General features: G+C 37.1%; 1 protein-coding gene across 1 annotated transcript; it reads right to left on the reverse strand.

Annotated features, from left to right (window-relative positions):
• Nucleotides 1-16371: 16371 nt before the first annotated feature.
• On the reverse strand, nucleotides 16372-17313 carry LOC112919841 (olfactory receptor 4F3/4F16/4F29-like). Its single transcript, XM_025998343.1, has one exon. It carries the CDS (start codon nucleotides 17311-17313, stop codon nucleotides 16372-16374), a length of 942 nt encoding a protein of 313 aa, XP_025854128.1.
• Nucleotides 17314-17672: the final 359 nt, after the last annotated feature.

Consider the following 17672-nt stretch of genomic DNA (forward strand, 5'->3'; position numbering starts at 1 on the left):
CTGTCTGATTTCAAGATTTATTCAATATATCCAGTCCAGTCTGGTACTGTTTTTGCTTCTCTAAACTCTCAGGGATATAAATACCACCTAATCCAAAGTGTTAGACTCCTTGTTAGGTGTTGTTGGAATAATAATATGAAAGTGCCTAAAAAACTGTGAAGTAAGTAAACATCATGTCAATAGGGTTTGAAGTAAACTATGACTCTCAATTACAATATTTTTATGTATTGCTTTACGATAAAGTGATTAAAGCTGACTTGAGGATTTGATTTTGTTTTGAGAGTTTGCTTTTTTTTAAGGCTCCAAACTAAGAATTAATCTCATCCAAATATTTTCTGTCACAGTGGAGGTTGATCTTGAAGACAAGTGAAATTTTCCCTCAAGATAACAAAGAACTAGAATTTAAAATAAAAACCCAATCCTGTTAATCTTCTATATATACAAATTTGGGTATTGCATAGTTTATTTAAGTTGGTTCATTTATTTTTCTTCCTATGTTTCTTGTTCTGGAGGGACAGATGTAAAATATTGGTTAAAAGTGAAGAATCACAAACCAGACCACTGAGTTTAAACTTGCCTTAACCACTTGCCCTCCCACTAACCCTAGGAAGAGGATTTCAACTCTCTCTCAGTCTGTACTTTCTGATTAAGCCTTCTTTCCAGCTTATGTCTTAGTTTACATAACATACTCCCGCAGGCAAAGCTTCCTCTGATGGGAACCAAAACCACCCCCTTTAAGCAATAAGGCCTGCCCAGATACCAGCATGACCCCATGTGATTGACCTAAAGACAATGAGCCACCTGACCTCTACTGCCCACTTGCAGATACCCTCTGACCTTTGTCCCACATTTTCCTTACATAAACCTAGAAGTTTTTTCAGCACTTTGGAGACAATCTTTGAGATGTCAGTCTGCACTTATCCTTCTGCCTTTGGGGTTTGCCAGTAGTGAATGGCCAAACCCGGTCTAAATGGTACCCCCCATATCCAAGTGCTCTTGCTCCCCTAAGCCCCAGTTACACCCTGACCTCAGATAACTTACTTAATCTTATTGTGTCTAAGTTTACTTACCTGTTCAATTGGAGTAATAATAGTCTGATCCCAAAAAATGCTATGAGTAAAGAACTTAGTATTGGACACATAGCAAAAATTAAATAACTGTTAACTGTAATAATGTTATTATAAACATCCTCAGTTCACTGAACTCTCAGACTTGTCTTTTTGTCATTCCCTCGTTTTCACCTTTGTTCACTGTATACATTGATCTTGCCTTGTTCTACTCCTAATGGATTTCTTTTATATTCTAATTATGCCCTCCCCAAAAGCTTGACCACTATGTGAAAGGCAGTGGATATGAAAAGGTTTAATACCTTCATTAGCATACAAATGCTAGTTGAATCCAAGTAGGTAGGTGTATCACTCATTCAACTCTATCCTAAACAGTAGTCATATTTCCCATAGTCTACTAAATACTGTCCGCTAAATGCTTATATGTCAATCTTGCATATGTGGAATTTCACATGACTACCACAAAGCCAAAAATCATCTCTCCCTTCCCCAGGCAGGCAGCTTTTCTTTCAAATCTAGTATGGTATTATAAGCATCTTATCCACTCGGCTCTTCTCAGATCCTCCACTTACTTTTTTACTAGTAATTACCAAAACTCTACTATACAGGACTATTGATAATCTAACCTGAATATGGCCATAAGATGACTCTTCCTAAATAGCACTTTGGTATTGTAACTACCACCACCAAAATATGTTCAGTAGTTTTCATTGCTTCTGAAAGTACAAAAATCCTAATTTAGAGTGTGCAGCTACAATTTGGCTCTATACCATCTTTCCAGAATGCTTCTATGTTCAAGAAATACTTATTCCTCCTTAATACTATCTACTCTAGGGGTGCCTGGGTGGCTCAGTCCATTTTAAGCATCTGCCTTAGGGTCCTGGAATTGGGTCCTGGGGTGGAGCCCTGCAGTGGCCTCCCTGCTCAGTGGAGAGCCTGCTTCTTCTCCGCCCCTCCTTCCTGCTCTGCTATCATGCTCTCTCTCTCTCTCTCTCTCTCAAATAAATAAGTAAAATATTTTTTAAAAAATACTATCTGCTCTATCACCTCACCTATAGGTGACTTTCTCTTTAGCTCCCTGCATTCTGACAGCCATCGCCTCAACCTTTATACTGGTCTCATTGATGTGGGGCCACTGAGCAAATGGTCAAGAAAGAATTCTTGAGACATCTTCAGTTCAAAAATGTGCTTTTATTATAGCACAAGGATAGGGCCTATGGGCTGCAATGGAATCCTGAGGAGTTACTGATTATATACTTTTTAGTTAAAGGAATCTATATATACTGAAAGCAGGGTCTCCAAGACTTTGGAGGGCTAGTTATTGTCAAGATAAGGTTATTCTTTATTGCTTTAGTAAAGCATTAGTCATGAGACCCTTTAGATATGTGTTAGTGGGTCACATGTTGCAAGATGATTGTTATATCTGGAGGTTTGCAGTTATCAGAATGAAATTACATTAAGCAAAGCAAAGCTACATTGGTCGAACATTAAGGTTGTAGGAGTGTTATGCCCTGTATGTGTCAGGCATTTATCAGTGGGCTACACATTGTAAGGAGACTTCATTTTAGCTACAATTCTCTGCTTGCCTTTGTTCCCCTCATCATCATGAAGATCATTAAATACCTTGGGGTATCTAAATCTTCATCCTTATGATCTCTCTGCATCATTTCATACTGTTCACCATTTCCTACGTTCTGGAAAATATGATACCTAGTGGGGTGTTCAGAGACTTTGTCATTTTTCTCCCTATTGGTAATGTCTAGTCTATAGGCTGGACCTAATAAAATAATCTCACAAATTAGAATTTTAACTAGAGTCATTAACATAAGGAAGGACTTAAATCTTTATGGATTTACATTCTCATTATGTCGTACACCTGAAACCAATATACTATTATATATCAATTATACTTCAGTTTATGAAAAGGCAAAAAAAAAGCTTAGCCAAAAGAGGAATATTTAAAGGGCAGAGAAGAACTAGAAGTAGAAGATGACGGTCAGTGCAAACATTACTGGAAGCTTGAGTTGTCACTCCACAGGGGGAAAAAAAAAAAGGTTAATTTTTTTTTTCTATCTGGTTTACAGTTGAAGAGAAAGATCAAAAGTTATTCCCGGTACAGGGGCCAGAGACATTCTGTTCATTGAACATACAGAAAGATTCATAAGGAAAAAGTAGATAGTAGAATCTCTGATATTAATATAATATTATTTTAAAAGATCCACTTCCAATAGTTAGGAAGATCATCTTACTTAATTTCCCTCTTCCCTGAGAATTCTTAAGTGGATACAATTGGAGGGAAAAAAATTCTAACTAGAGTCATTAACAAATGAAAGGATTTAAATGTCATAGCTTAAGGCAGAATGTACCTAAATACACGGTGCATAACTTAACTTTAAGTATATGCAAATGTGTAAATTCTAAAGCCTACTTTGGGCATCCTTTTGGGGTTTTTTTGTTGGTTTTGTTGTTTTGTTTTGTTTTTTGTTTTCGTTTTTGTTTTGGGCATCCTTTTGAGTGTTTCCTAAATGATATTCTTCACTCCTCTCCAAACCTCAGATATAATTTACTTAGGATAATTATTTGGGAGTACTTTTGCTGTAACTTCCATATAGATGGAAACTATTATCATCTACCAGATAGTGATCCTTTGACACATGTGAAAAATGCTGAAGGGACCATAAAACTACTGATCAATCAACTAAATCTACTGATCAGCCATATAATTTTTTTAAACTCCTACACATCTTCTTCTTAATCTTATGATACCCAGAATAAATACTTTAAATTTTTTAATTTGAGTATAGTTGACATACATTGTTACATTAGTTTCACAAATACTTTTTACTAATGGTGTCTTTTTTTTCTCAACTCTCTTTAACATATTAGTAGTTCTCTGATTCTCTTCGCTGTCTACACATCATTTCTATTTCCTTAATGTTCTAATGAATCTTGGTTGTAAAACATGGGTATGAGTCTCTCTAATTATAAATATAATACAATTATTTCCTAAATGTTACAAGTCAGACTTCTGTTAATTCTGGCCCCTCATATTGGTTTTAGGTTATATATTATATTAGTATTATATATAATACCTGTACTACATCCTCTGGAAATAAAGATGCTATATGTTAGAATATCATTAGTCCTTATGATTAGCCATATGAGTTATAAAGTCATCTGAATTAAGAATGTTTCAATTCTCTCACATAATCATAACTAAGACAATTTTCTTCTGTCCTACCATGAACACTGCTATTTTTTCTCTTGTTTCATTAATCATTTTCTACAGGATATGAGTACCAAAATTTATACCATCAATTGCTTTTTTCTAAAAGTTTATGGCCTCTAAAAACCTTTCACTTCTTTTGTTGTACAATACACAGGGGAAAGTACAGGAAAGAAAATATGATCCATATTTTACAAATTAGAAAATAAGAACTCAAAGAGATTAAACGAATCACATAATTTTGCATAGCTAAGTGTCAAATTTAAGTCCAATTCTTGGAATTGTTGTAAAGATGCAAGTGAATAAAAGAAGTATGTGAAGAAAATGGCAAAATTTTAACACTTGCTATCTTCCTATGAAGGCACTGTGGGTGATTTTTTTCCCTTCCTTATACTTTCATAAATTTTCTACTTTGCACATCTGTTTCTCTTTTTAAAAAATATTAATTGAAAAAAAAAACAAGTTGAGGGCTTCTGGGTGGCTCAGTCAGCTAAGCTTTGGCTCAGGTCACACACGTTCTTAGGGTCCTGGTATCCAGCCCCTCAATGGCTCCCTGCTCACCTGCTTAGCAGGGAGTATGCTTCTCCCTTCCCCTCTGCCTCACCACTCCTCACCCAGCAAATGCGCTCACACACACTCGTTCTCTCTCTCTCTCTCAAAAATAAATAAAATCTTTAATTAAAAAAAAAAAGCAAGTTGACTCCAGAGTTCAGCCTCTTCACTAAACTGCTCTGTGAGTCGCTGACAACCTACTGTCAAAAATAACTTCAAGGGGGATCTCCCTGGGTGGCTCAGTGGTTTAGTGCCTGCCTTCCAACCGAGGCATGATCCTGTAGACCCAGGATCGAGTCCCATGTCAGGCTCCTGGCATGGAGCCTGCTTCTCCCTCTGCCTGTGTCTCTGCCTCTCTCTCTCTCTCTCTCTCTCTCTCTCTGTCTCTCATGAATAAATAAATAAAATCTTTAAAAAAAAAAAAAAAAAAACTTTCAAGGGCATGAAAAAGTAGCTTCTACTACCAAAGTACTTGAAAGAAGTTCACAGAAGAAGGTCTTAGTGTCATCTCCAGCTCTTCTACCATCTACTATCATACTGCCTTCTATGACTTCTCAGTTATCTACTACCCACATGCTGTTTCTGGCTGTCTAAGACCTTCACTATGTCATTCTCACCCAGATCTAATGTCTTTTTTTTTGTAAGATTTTATTTATTCATGAGAGATGCAGAGAGAGACACACACACACACAGGCAGAGGGAGAAGCAAGCTTCCTGCGGGGAGCCTGATGCAGGGCTGGATCCCAGGACCCAGGGATCATGACCTGAGCCAAAGCCAGATGCTCAACCACTGAGCCACCCAGGCACCCGCAGATTTAGTTTCTAAGTTCCTAGCCTCCAGTGTTATCCTTTCAAGGACCTTTCAATTAAACTATGTACACGCTAAGCCATATCCACATAAGGTGCTAAAAATAAATCAATGGTTACTTGGATTTGTATAAATTTAACTCATAAAATTTTCATTTTAGTTATATATGTCCATAACTGTGCCATGCTTCCTGACTATTCTAGGCAACTCCAACTCTTCCACTCTCAACCTGCCCTCTTTGCACACCAGAAGGAGACATTAACAACTTGGCACTCAACTTCTGAAATGTTGCCTATACCTAATCTTAGCTCTCTATGGTGAAATTTTCACATGAAAATTGTAGTTTACTGCATTCCACTTACTGTTTCATCTATATTGCACCAAAAAACAACACAGATGAATCTTCTCTGAGCCCTATAAATGGCTTACACTAAATGCTGAAAATGTCATTAATCCTATTTGCAAAGAAAGGCAGTGGGGGGATCCCTGGGCGGCGCAGCGGTTTAGCGCCTGCCTTTGGCCCAGGGCGCGATCCTGGAGACCCGGGATCGAATCCCACGTCGGGCTCCCGGTGCATGGAGCCTGCTTCTCCCTCTGCCTGTGTCTCTGCCTCTCTCTCTCTCTCTCTATCATAAATAAATAAAAAATTTAAAAAAAAAAAAAAAGAAAGGCAGTGGGAACCAGACTCTTCCTTACCTGAGTTAGATCAAAGAATCTAATCTTCCAATTGGTAGTAGATCAATTCCTTCCAAATTTTGTGACAAGATAGAGAGCTTCCATTATGTAAAAACTATAATTTCTAAAAGAGAAAAATAAGAATTCATTTAATGGATACTGAGGACCATATGACAGAAATTGGGAGTGCATAAAACTTAGAACTGAAAATATCATTAGGCATTTGCCACAAAAACTAAAAGAAAATACAGAATAGGGGAACAGAAAAGAATAAGAAATAGAAAAGATGAAATATGCTATTTCTTCCTCCTGGAACATCCTCTTCTAGTCAAAATCTCACCTTTGATTCACAATCCAGTTTATTTAATCCTCCAAAAACCCTTAGCAATAACTTCACCAGTGACCTTAGCAAGAGCTGGAGTTGGTTCATCTTGATACTCCTGCCCAGAATAAATATAATCACAAATATGTGGAATAACAATTAACAACAAACTGTGTATTCAGTTAGGAGAGGAAATAATTACTGAGCAATCATTGGAGAAAGACCCAAGAATAGGTTGGATTAATGTTCAGTCTGCTAAACTGAATGTTCAGTCTGCTAAAACATTTGTTTTGCATGCATTTTACATGATAGTATTTGAAGTTGGAGCATTTTTCTAGGTTGAGGGAAGACAATTTCACAATTCTGACTGGGATTGTAACCTTTTCCAAAACAAAGAGCTTAATTTTGTTTTCCTCAAGTAAAACAGATTCTAATCAGCAACCTTGAATACTGATGACCAAATGATGGTGAGTCTTGGGAATAGCCAACCTTTTCTTGATTAGATTTGCTTGGGAATTATTCCTGGGATTCCACATTGATTTTCCCCTTGGAGAATTAAAAAGGGCAAAAAAAATACTGAAGAAAGAAAAGTAGCTTATGGGTACCAGATGTAATAGTGTCTCAGACAGTTGTACAGAAATATTTTTGCTTTAAAATGAATCAGTAAAGGGGTGCCTGACTGGCTCAGTCAAAAGAGTGTGTAACTCTTAATCTCAGGGTCATAAATTACACTGTCACATTGAGTGTAGAGATTATTTACATAAATACATACAAACATAGATACATACATAAACATTTTTAAAAATAAGAAACAAAATTAATCCATAGAAGTACCTAAGAAATCCAACACATTAGAATGCTTGAGAAGCAGCTAGAAAGGGAAAGAGTACTACTGTACTTTAGTACTAACTAGAGATTTCATGGCAAAAACACTCATCAATGAGAACAAGGAGGTAAAAGCAAATGAAAAATCACAGGACAAAAAGCTATATCTTACGTTAGCAGTCTAGGCTTTCTAGATGATTTTCAGTCCCACAAAATTCAAAATCCAAGACCTTAGACTACATAAATTCATCAGGTGTTATCAAGTGACAAAGTGGTAACTACCGGAGTATAAAAGGAATTATGTCAGAAAATCTTGAAATAAATACACCGTTTCCAGAAAAGCCTTCCTTGACTACATTTAACAAAAGAGATTCTTATACTTTTCTTTCACTGTCTTCTGTTTCTATTATTAACATCTTTGGGTATTATTGCTTAGATATTATTGCCTCATATTAACTTTTGCAAAGAACTACAACTGATTGGCTCCAACACCACCACCACACTCTGCCATAATCTGACTAGTAAAGTAAACAAGCAGAGGTACACACAGTGCAAAACACATAGTCAATATTTAATAAATATTAATTTTAAAAATATTTGACTAATTTTTTCTAATGTAGTTTAGAATAATTTTTACAATTGATCAATAATAGGCTCAAAATATATAAATAAAAAATTCATTAAGAAAATTCTTTTGTGGGATCCCTGGGTGGCGCAGCAGTTTGGCGCCTGCCTTTGGCCCAGGGCGTGATCCTGGAGACCCAGGATCGAATCCCACATCGGGCTCCCGGTGCATGGAGCCTGCTTCTCCCTCTGCCTGTGTCTCTGCCTCTCTCTCTCTCTCTGTGACTATCATAAATAAATAAAAAAAAATTTTTTTAAATATAAAAAAAAAGAAAATTCTTTTGTACATAATAGAAAACTTCAATACATCTCTTACACATCTGTAAGTCAAGTAGACAAAAAAACAGCAATGCTATGGTTTTGAACAATTATGAACGCTACTAACAATTGAATAAATAATCATGATCTAGTTAAAATATATGGAACTCTGTACCCAACAATTTAAAAATACACTTTTTTTCAAATATACATGGAATAATTACAAAAACTGACCAAGCAAGAGGACATAAGGTTTTTTTTTAAGACTTTATTTATTTATTCATGAAAGATACAGAGAGAGAGGCAGAGACATAGGCAAAGGGTGAAGCAGGCTCCCAAGTTAGAAAATGAATAGAATAAACTCAAAAAAAGTAGAATATATAAGAGCAGAAATCAAAGATCCTGAAAATAAATATAAAACAAAGAAGAAAAGGCCAGAAGTTGGTTCTTTCAAAAGATTTGTAACTAGACAATACTCTTGTTAACTTGATTGAGCAAGAGAAAATTATATATTTGTATATCTTCTTTGGAGAAATATCTGTTCAAGTTCTTTGCCCATTTTTTTCAGAAGCCCATATGACTTTTATTGTCTATAAATGTAACTTCTTTATTGAACATCATAAAAGAACTTTTACATTAAATGTCATTCATTATTAATTTCCATACATTGGATGCTATATGCATAATGTTACAGAGTATATACTTAAAAATATTTGTATAATTGTTCTAAATTTCAAGTATTATTTGTCATGTAAGTGATATATGAAACTTAATAAGTTGTTTTAAAAGGTATAATTTAACAGTGCCAATGATATGATAATAATATGTCTAAGTTAAATTTAAATAGATGGGCAGCCCTGGTGGCACAGCGGTTTAGCACCGCCTGCAGCCCAGGGAGTGATCCTGGAGACCCGGGATCGAGTCCCACGTTGGGCTCCTTGCATGGAGCCTGCTTCTCCCTCTGCCTGTGTCTTTGCCTCTCTCTCTCTCTAGCTGTGTCTCTATGAATAAATAAATAAAATCTTTAAAATTAATAAATAAATAAATAATAAATTTAAATAGGTAAAACAGAAAACTATGGGCACAAAGTCTAGCCTTTCCTCTTAGAAATTTGGGACTTTTTAAAACTATTTTATTTATTTATTTGAAAGAGAGAGCAAGTGAGAGACAGAGTACAAGCAGGGTGAGGAATAGAGGGAGAAGCAGACTCCCTGGCGAGCAGGGAGCCCAGTGTGGACTTGATCCCAGAACCCTGGGATCATTACCCAAGCCAAAGGCAGATGTTTTACCAGCTGAGCCAACCAGGTGCCCCAGACATTTGGAGCTTTTTAAAAAATTGTCTGAATAATTTAATCTTTTTATGCTCATGAAGAAGGGAAAACTCAAAATCATCTATGAGAGATCTTGTAGTTGAAATTTTTCTGCATCCCACTATTTACAACAATGGTTTCTTCTACAAAGTCTCCCAAGAAATATATTCTCTTAGGTCTTTACCCATTTTTTAATCTAGTATTGGGGTTTTTGCTGTTGAGTTGAGGCCCGTTTTTATTTTATAAATTTACCCCTTATGAGATATGTGGTTTACAAATATTTTCTCCCATTCCACAGGTTGTCTTTTGACTCTGTTGATTACTGCCTTTGCAGAACAGAAACTTTCCAGTTGGAAGTAGTCCCACTTGTTTATTTTTGTTTTTTTGTTACTTGTGTACTATTGATGTTCTAGCCAATAAATTATTGCCAAAACCAATGTCAAGAAACTTCCCCTAATGTCTTTTCCTAGAAGTTTTATAGTTGCAGATAGATGGACATTTAAACTTTTAACTATCGTCAATTGATTTTTGTGTGTGGTATAAGTTAGGGATCCATTTTTGTAGTTGTTAACCTTAAAAATAAAGCTGCCAGTTATTTTACCAGCAAAAAGATAGGCTTATTTAGGAATAGCAAAGAAAATTTGGGAGAAGCACTCTATAGCAAAGCCATAGGCAAGTCTAGAGAACAAAGGAGAGGAATAATTTTTTTCTCAGAAGAAAGGATGGGGAGGGGAAGTTGGGAAGGATTGCTATAAACAAAAAGTCCACTGGACTAAACTGGGACTTCAAAGTATAGTGGCTTCTAAATGGCTGAGTTGTGACAGTCCTTTATAAGCTGGGCTGTGGCTGGAGGAGGGGGAAACCTACCTACCCTCTGCTGGGATAGTAAAGTATCATCCAGTGCAAGGTCCTTCTCTTCCTCTTGTATTTGCAATTGGAAAGAAGTGGTAGGTCATGAGAGCTCCACCTATTGGCCTTCCCACTCCACTTTAGTGAGGTATCCCTACATTAATTTTCGTGTTTTGCATATGAATATTCAGGTTTCCCAACATCATTTGTTAAAAATATCATCCTTATCTCATTGTGTATTCTTGGCACTCTTAAAGATTGTTTGACATTCAGACACATGGGTTTATATCTTGGCTCTATGCTCTGTTCATTGGTCTATATGCCTGTGTTTATATCAATACCATACTGTTATAATTGTTGTAGCCTTGTAGTATTTGAAATGATTAATTTGAAATCAAAAAGTGTGATGCCTCCAATTTCTTCTTCTTTCAAGATCATATAAATGGTAAGTAGGCATCTGAAAATATGCTCAACATCATTAATTATTGAGGAAATGTGAATCAAAACTATATTGAGAAATGATCTCACACCTAATAGAAAGGCTATCTTAAAAAAAAAAAAGATAAGTGTTGATGAGGATGTAGACAAATTGGAACACCAGCACTCCTGCTGGGAATGTAAATTAGTGCATTCCGTATGCAAAAAAGTGGTTCTTCAAAAACAGCGGTTCTTCAAATAATTAATAATAGAATTACCACATCAGTATCTCAAAAAGATAACTGCACCCCCACATTTATGGCAACATAATTCACAGTAGCCACGATATAGAAACTGCCAAGTATCCACCAACGAATGAGTGGGTGAGGAAAATCTGATATTCATATTCAGTGAGATGGTATTTAGCTTTGGAAAGGAAGGAAATCCTGCCATTTGTGACAACATGAATAAAACTGAAGGACATTATGCTCAGTGAAATAGCCATTCACGGGACCAATACAAGATTTGCCTTATATGAGGGATCTAACATAGTCAAACTTACAGAAGCATACAATACAATAGTGATCGCTAGAGGCTGGGAAACAGACAGTTGTTTTCCACTGGGTACAAAATTTCAGCTATTTTAGATGAATGAGTCCTGGATACCCACTTACAGCACAAGCACAGTGTCTGTGATTAACAATATGATGTTGTACACTTCAAAATTTGCTAAAAGGGTAGACATGGTAAGTGTTGTACCTCACACACGCAAAAAAATAGAGTAAAACTAAAGGACACACAAGGAAACTTGGGGAGGTGTTTCATATCATCTATAACTTTAATTGTAGTGATGGCAGCATGGATGTTTCCATATGATGTTATCCAACTCATAAAATTGTACACATTAAATATGTGCAATTATTTGCATATTAAAGCACACCTCAGTGATACACATAATACACAGAGAAAAGAACAAATGAAGACATGAGACAGAAACAGAGAAGGAAAATCGACTAGGAATATATCTCAACATGGTATAGATATATCACTTTTTTAAAAAGTAATGAAACTACTGTAAAAAACTTGATACCAATGAATTTTAAAATGGTAAGGATGAAATAGACAAATTCCTTAAAAATATATTCCTAATTCTCTCTTCAGTGAGTTCTAATAAGTATATATATCTTTAAAGAAGAATGTATGTAAGCTTTAAAAATGAGCAAAAATTAAACAACATTGTAGATTACATACTTCTTTAGAACAATTGTGTTTCAAACAAACAAAAGAAGCATAAACCAAAAAAATCCAGGCTAGTGATTGTTTTGGGTGAAAAGGCAAAGGGATAGGGGTTGGAAGAGCAGATCCAACAAGAGATAGGCTCACACATATTTATTTTATTATGCATTTTAGCTCAAATATATGTTACAGATTTTGTAAATATGTAATATTTCATTTAGAAAGTAGAAAAAATCAATGAGATCAGTAGGTAGTATTTTTTATCTTTTGCATTTGCAGAGATTCAAGTTAATCACATATCCACTGTTTGCAAACATGGGGGAAACTCATGAGTAATTCACTGCTGGTGATGGAATTTCAGATCAACTCAATCACCTTAGAGGGCAGTTTTGCCATACTTAATCAAGCCTTACGAATACTTTTTGGCACAGCAATTTCATTTCTATCAAGTGATTATGAGGAAGTAATCAAAGCTATGTGCATATAAAATGGTACATCAATATCTTTCATAGCAGAGTTGTTGAAAACTAAAAATTAGAAGAATTGACTAAAGCAATATGGCTACATCCATCCACTGGATTACCACACAGTGACCAAGAACTACATGCTAGAGGTAGAATTATCAGCACAAGAGATTTACACATCATATCATTAAATGACTCACATATCATATTGTTAAATGAATTTTAGAACAACGTGGTCCTATTTTGTATTATTTTTCAAATGCATAAAGGAAAATCCTAAAAGAAATATAATAAAATTTTGACAATTACATGTGAGTGAAATGATTTTCAGTTATTCTTCTTTTCTCTTCCTTGTGCTTATTTATGTAACCTACAAATGTACTTTAGATTCCACAAGTTTGTTATTATGAATAAGTTCAACATTTGTGCTAAATCTATGAGATTTTTCCTATTTCATTCCATTCCTTGTGATTCAGAATGAAAGAGTTGTTTCTCTCCCTCTCCGCTTTTATTTACCATTTGTTCCCCAGACAAAAACAAGTAATCATTGACTTCCCACTGTAGGTCGGGCATCCGTCTGGGTACAAAGATCAAAAAATCTTGTTTTCTGCTTTATGGACCTTCTTTCCCTGTGGACGGAAACAAAAAATAGTTAATAAAACAGCGCAATCATTCAAATGGAGACGTTCAAACAAAGCATATGATAGAAACTGACTGGAGAACAAAAGCAAGAGGGCACTTCTTTAGTTAGATAGGAAGTATTTTCTTGTAGTTGACACTCGGGCTGAACTTGAATGATGAGAAAGAGCCAGCCCTGCCTTTACCCAGGCAAAGGTCTTTGCAAGTGAATGGAAATACAGTGTACAGGTTTCAGGCCATGAGAGTATTGGTGTTTTCCAACAAAAGGAAGTCCAAAATGGCTAAGAAGAGCAATAAAGGGTCAATGAGGTTGGCAGAGCCAGATCTTGTCAGCTTTAACCAATCCGGGTCAGACAGTGAGGTAGATAGAGTAGGTATGCATCCCCCATCTTGCTGTGCTGTCAACCTGCCCAAAGCCTCCAGAGCTCCCCATGAGCTTCCCTTCTTCCTAGGGCATGCACACACCCAGCACAGACTGGTCAGCATGGGGTCTAACCACTTCCATGACATTCACAAATTCATGAATTCCCTCTACTAAACCCTGTTGTTGAGTCTGCCCACCCTATCACACCCCTTACTTTCATTAAGGGCTTTTGTTTTTTTTATGAAGTGCTTTTTGTAGCCTCAGAGATGGATCATCCTTTCGTACAATTCAGTTGTATACGTCCTTATTTATTAAGACGCGTTTCTTTGAGAGAGACAGCACACATGCAAGCATAGGGAGAGCGGCAGAGGGAGACAAACCCAAGCGACTCCCTGCTTTATGTGGACACTCGGTAAATCCCAGGACCTATGAGAACATGATCTGAGTTAAAATCAGGCATGGAGCACTTAACCAACTCAGCCACCCAGGCACCCCAAGTTATATCCTTCTCACACAATTTTCTACAGTTCCTAGCATAGGATTTAGAACATAGTAAATATTCAATACCTTTTTTGGTTAATTGAATTTCTGTTTATTTAATTTTTTTATACCCTAGTCAGCTTGTTAACTTCTTCCAGCATATTAGAAAAAAAAAAAAAAAAACACCAGAGATAACCAAGACAGGCTTCTTAGAACTATTGCACAGAGCATTAGGATGCAATTTGAATATGAAAGGAAGTGTATAAAGTAAATCAAATTGTGGCATTTTGAAGTCTCTGTATTCAACGACTTTTATCATTTAAAATCCTTCAGCCCTGGGCCACCTGGTGGCTCAGTCAGCTAAGCATCTGCCTTTGGCTCAGGTCATGACCTCAGAGTCCAGAGATGGAGCCCAGCATCAGGTTCCCTGATCAGAAAGGAGCCTGCTTCTCCCTCTCCTGCTTCTTCCCCTGATGGTTGCTCTCTCTTTCTCTCTCTTTCTCTCTCTCTGATGCTCCTTCCCTCTCTCAAGTAATAAAGTATGTTTAAAACTAAATAAACAAATAAATAAAATAGAATACTTTAGTCCTGTAGGAAAAGTGTGTTTCTCCATCAAGGTCTGATAAATGGATTTTATATATATATATTTTATTTATCTATGAGAGACACACACACGCAAACAGAGGCAGAGACACAGGCAGAGGGAGGAGCAGGCTCCATGCAGGGAGCCCAATGTGGGACTCGACCCCAGGTCTCCAGGATAACGCCCCAGGTAGAAGGCAGTGTTAAACCACTGAGACACCCGGGCTGCCCTGATAAATGGATCTAGAAAGGAAAAGAAATAATTCGTAGAAGGCATGGAAGAATGTCATCAAAACTGAGAAGTGGTTTTAATGTTTTATTTCATTTCATTGCACAGGCACTTATATAACACTCTAGATCAAGGATTTTGTAAGCACTTGACAAATACTAGCTTGCTGAAGCCTTATAAACTTATGAGGAAGGTATCTACCATAAAGGAACTGCCATTTCAGTAAGTCAGAAACAAAGATCAGAAATTTCAGGAATCCCTGGATGGCTCAGCAGTTTAGTGCCTGCCTTTGGCCCAGGGCATGGTCTTGGGGTTCCGAGATTAAGTCCCGCATTGGGCTTCCTGCATGGAGCCTGCTTCTCCCTCTGCCTGTGTCTCTCCCTCTCTCTGTCTCTCTGTGTGTCTCTCATGAATAAATAAATAAAATCTTAAAAAAAGAAAAATTCAGATGGTTCAACTTACCTCTATTTTACAGATGACAAAATTTAGGCATAAGGAAGTTAAGCAATCTATGTGTTAGTCAAAACACAAAGCAAAGATTTAGTCAGGCAGTCTGGCCCAGGAGAGTGTGCTCTTAACCATGTCACTATAAAAGAAGACAGGTTACCTACTTCTGAGGAATCATTGCTGATTTCATTATAATTAGGGTAAGGATTAGCACTACCTCGGACAAAATTAATAAACAGGTCCTTGTCTTTGCTCATTACCAGGTCCCCATTATTTAACTCCCTGACAGTACAGGAATACAGCTTTTGAAAGTCCTGGAGTAATTATAAAGGTTAATGCATAATTGTTACTGCATTGGTTGAAAAGTTTAAGAAGCCATAAACCAGTGGTCCCATGCCAGGCTGATGTTGTGATAAATACACACACAAACACACACACACTTCAAAATAACTTTAGTTCTTTGCTTTCATTTACTAAAGGACAATATATATTGAAAGGTAAGAGACAGACAACAATATCTCTTTAAAATCCTGTTTTTGTCTTTAATTTCTTCACACACTATAGCTACTCTCACACGTCTCACTATACAAACTCAAAAGAAAAAAACAGTATCCCTAAAACTGCAATTTTCTAATATTTCTAAAGCACTTTTCTTCAGATGCTGCATTACAAACCACAAAATCATTCTGACAAGGAAAGATACTCCTGGGAACACAGAGTAGGAAAAGATAAAGAAGAAGCCAGTCCAAAATCCTCCTTATCAAGGAGAGGCAAGAAAATGTACAAACAATTGTATATTAATACTTTTTATTCTGTCATATTTCATAAGGGATCAAACTATATCCTCCTTGGTTATGGACAGAAAACACAGGAAGAAAATCCTGGAATCAGTAATTAAACTAGTCAGTAGACCACCCATGGTGCTGTGTTTCCTTGGATTCATGTCTGCAGCAACGGCAGGGAATGTCAGAGATGCCTGTCTTCCTTGATATCAAAGTCACTTAAACAGCTTCTGGAAGCTCAACACCTGACTGAATATTCTCCTCATGGCCACTTTCATCTCTTTATTCCTAAAAGTGTAGATGGCAGGGTTCAGAAATGGAGTAATAATTACATCAAAAATGGCAAGGAATTTATCCACTGGCACTGTGGGAAATGGCCATGAGTACACAAAAATACATGGACCAAAAAATAAGACCACCACTGTTATGTGAGCTGACAGTGTAGAGAGGGCCTTGGACAAGCCACCTGAGGAACGTTGCCAAACGATGACCAAGATGAAGATATAGGAAATAACCAAAATGGAAAAAGTTCCCAGAGAGATGAAGCCACTATTGGCAGTGACCATGAGCTCTAATCTGTAGGTGTCTGTGCAGGCAAGCCTAATAAATCGAGGAAGATCACAGTAAAAGCTGTCCACCTCATTGGGGCCACAAAATGGCAGGTTTACAACAAACACCAGTTGGATCAATGAGTGGATGATCCCAATGGCCCAGGCCACCACCAGGAGTGAAATGCAAGTTCTGAAGTTCATGATGGCTAGATAGTGGAGAGGCCTGCATATAGCAACATAACGGTCAAGGGCCATGAAAATGAGCAGAACCATCTCAGTTCCTCCAATAACATGAATGAAGAACATCTGAGCAATGCAGCCTTGGAAAGAGATTACTTTTCTCTCCTTGAAAAAATCAGAGATCATCTTGGGAGCTGCAATGGAGGAAACCCATATGTCAATAAAGGAGAGGTTGGCCAGCAGGAGGTACATGGGGGAATGTAAATGTGAGTCAGAAATCACTGTGAGCACAATGAGGAGGTTTCCTAAAATACCTGTTACATAGAACACAGAGAAAACTAGAAATAGGACAAGCTGCACCTCCAAAGAACTGGTGAGTCCCACCAACACAATCTCAGACACTACCGAATTATTTCCTCCCCCCATGGTTGCAGTCACTTTGGGCTCCAAATTGGCCTGAAAGAACAGGAAAACACAAGAAATTGGGGTTAGTGACCATATCAGTCAAGGTTCCATTAGAGAAGCAGAACCACTAGGAGATGATATACTAAGGGATGTGTTAGTGCTTTGACCTTATATGACCATGGAAGCTGGTTCAGCAGTCTCTGTAAGTCTGTTGTCTTTGCACCGGCTACCATAGCTTGAAGCCCACAGGACAGGCAGCCAGCAAGAGAAGATGGATGCACAGTGGAGGAAGGTGGGAATTAACTAGAACCCACAAGCAAAAGCTAAAGTCTCCGAGGTCAGACAAAAGTTAGTGCCAGTGCTCATCGCCTCTAACCCCG

Source organism: Vulpes vulpes, chromosome 15 (genome assembly GCF_048418805.1).
Source record: "Vulpes vulpes isolate BD-2025 chromosome 15, VulVul3, whole genome shotgun sequence".
NCBI classification, from domain to species: Eukaryota; Metazoa; Chordata; class Mammalia; order Carnivora; family Canidae; genus Vulpes; species Vulpes vulpes.

Coding starts and splice junctions, on each gene's coding strand:
- LOC112919841 (XM_025998343.1), bottom strand. CDS start 17,313: ATGGGGGGAGGAAATAATTCGGTAGTGTCTGAGATTGTGTTGGTGGGA.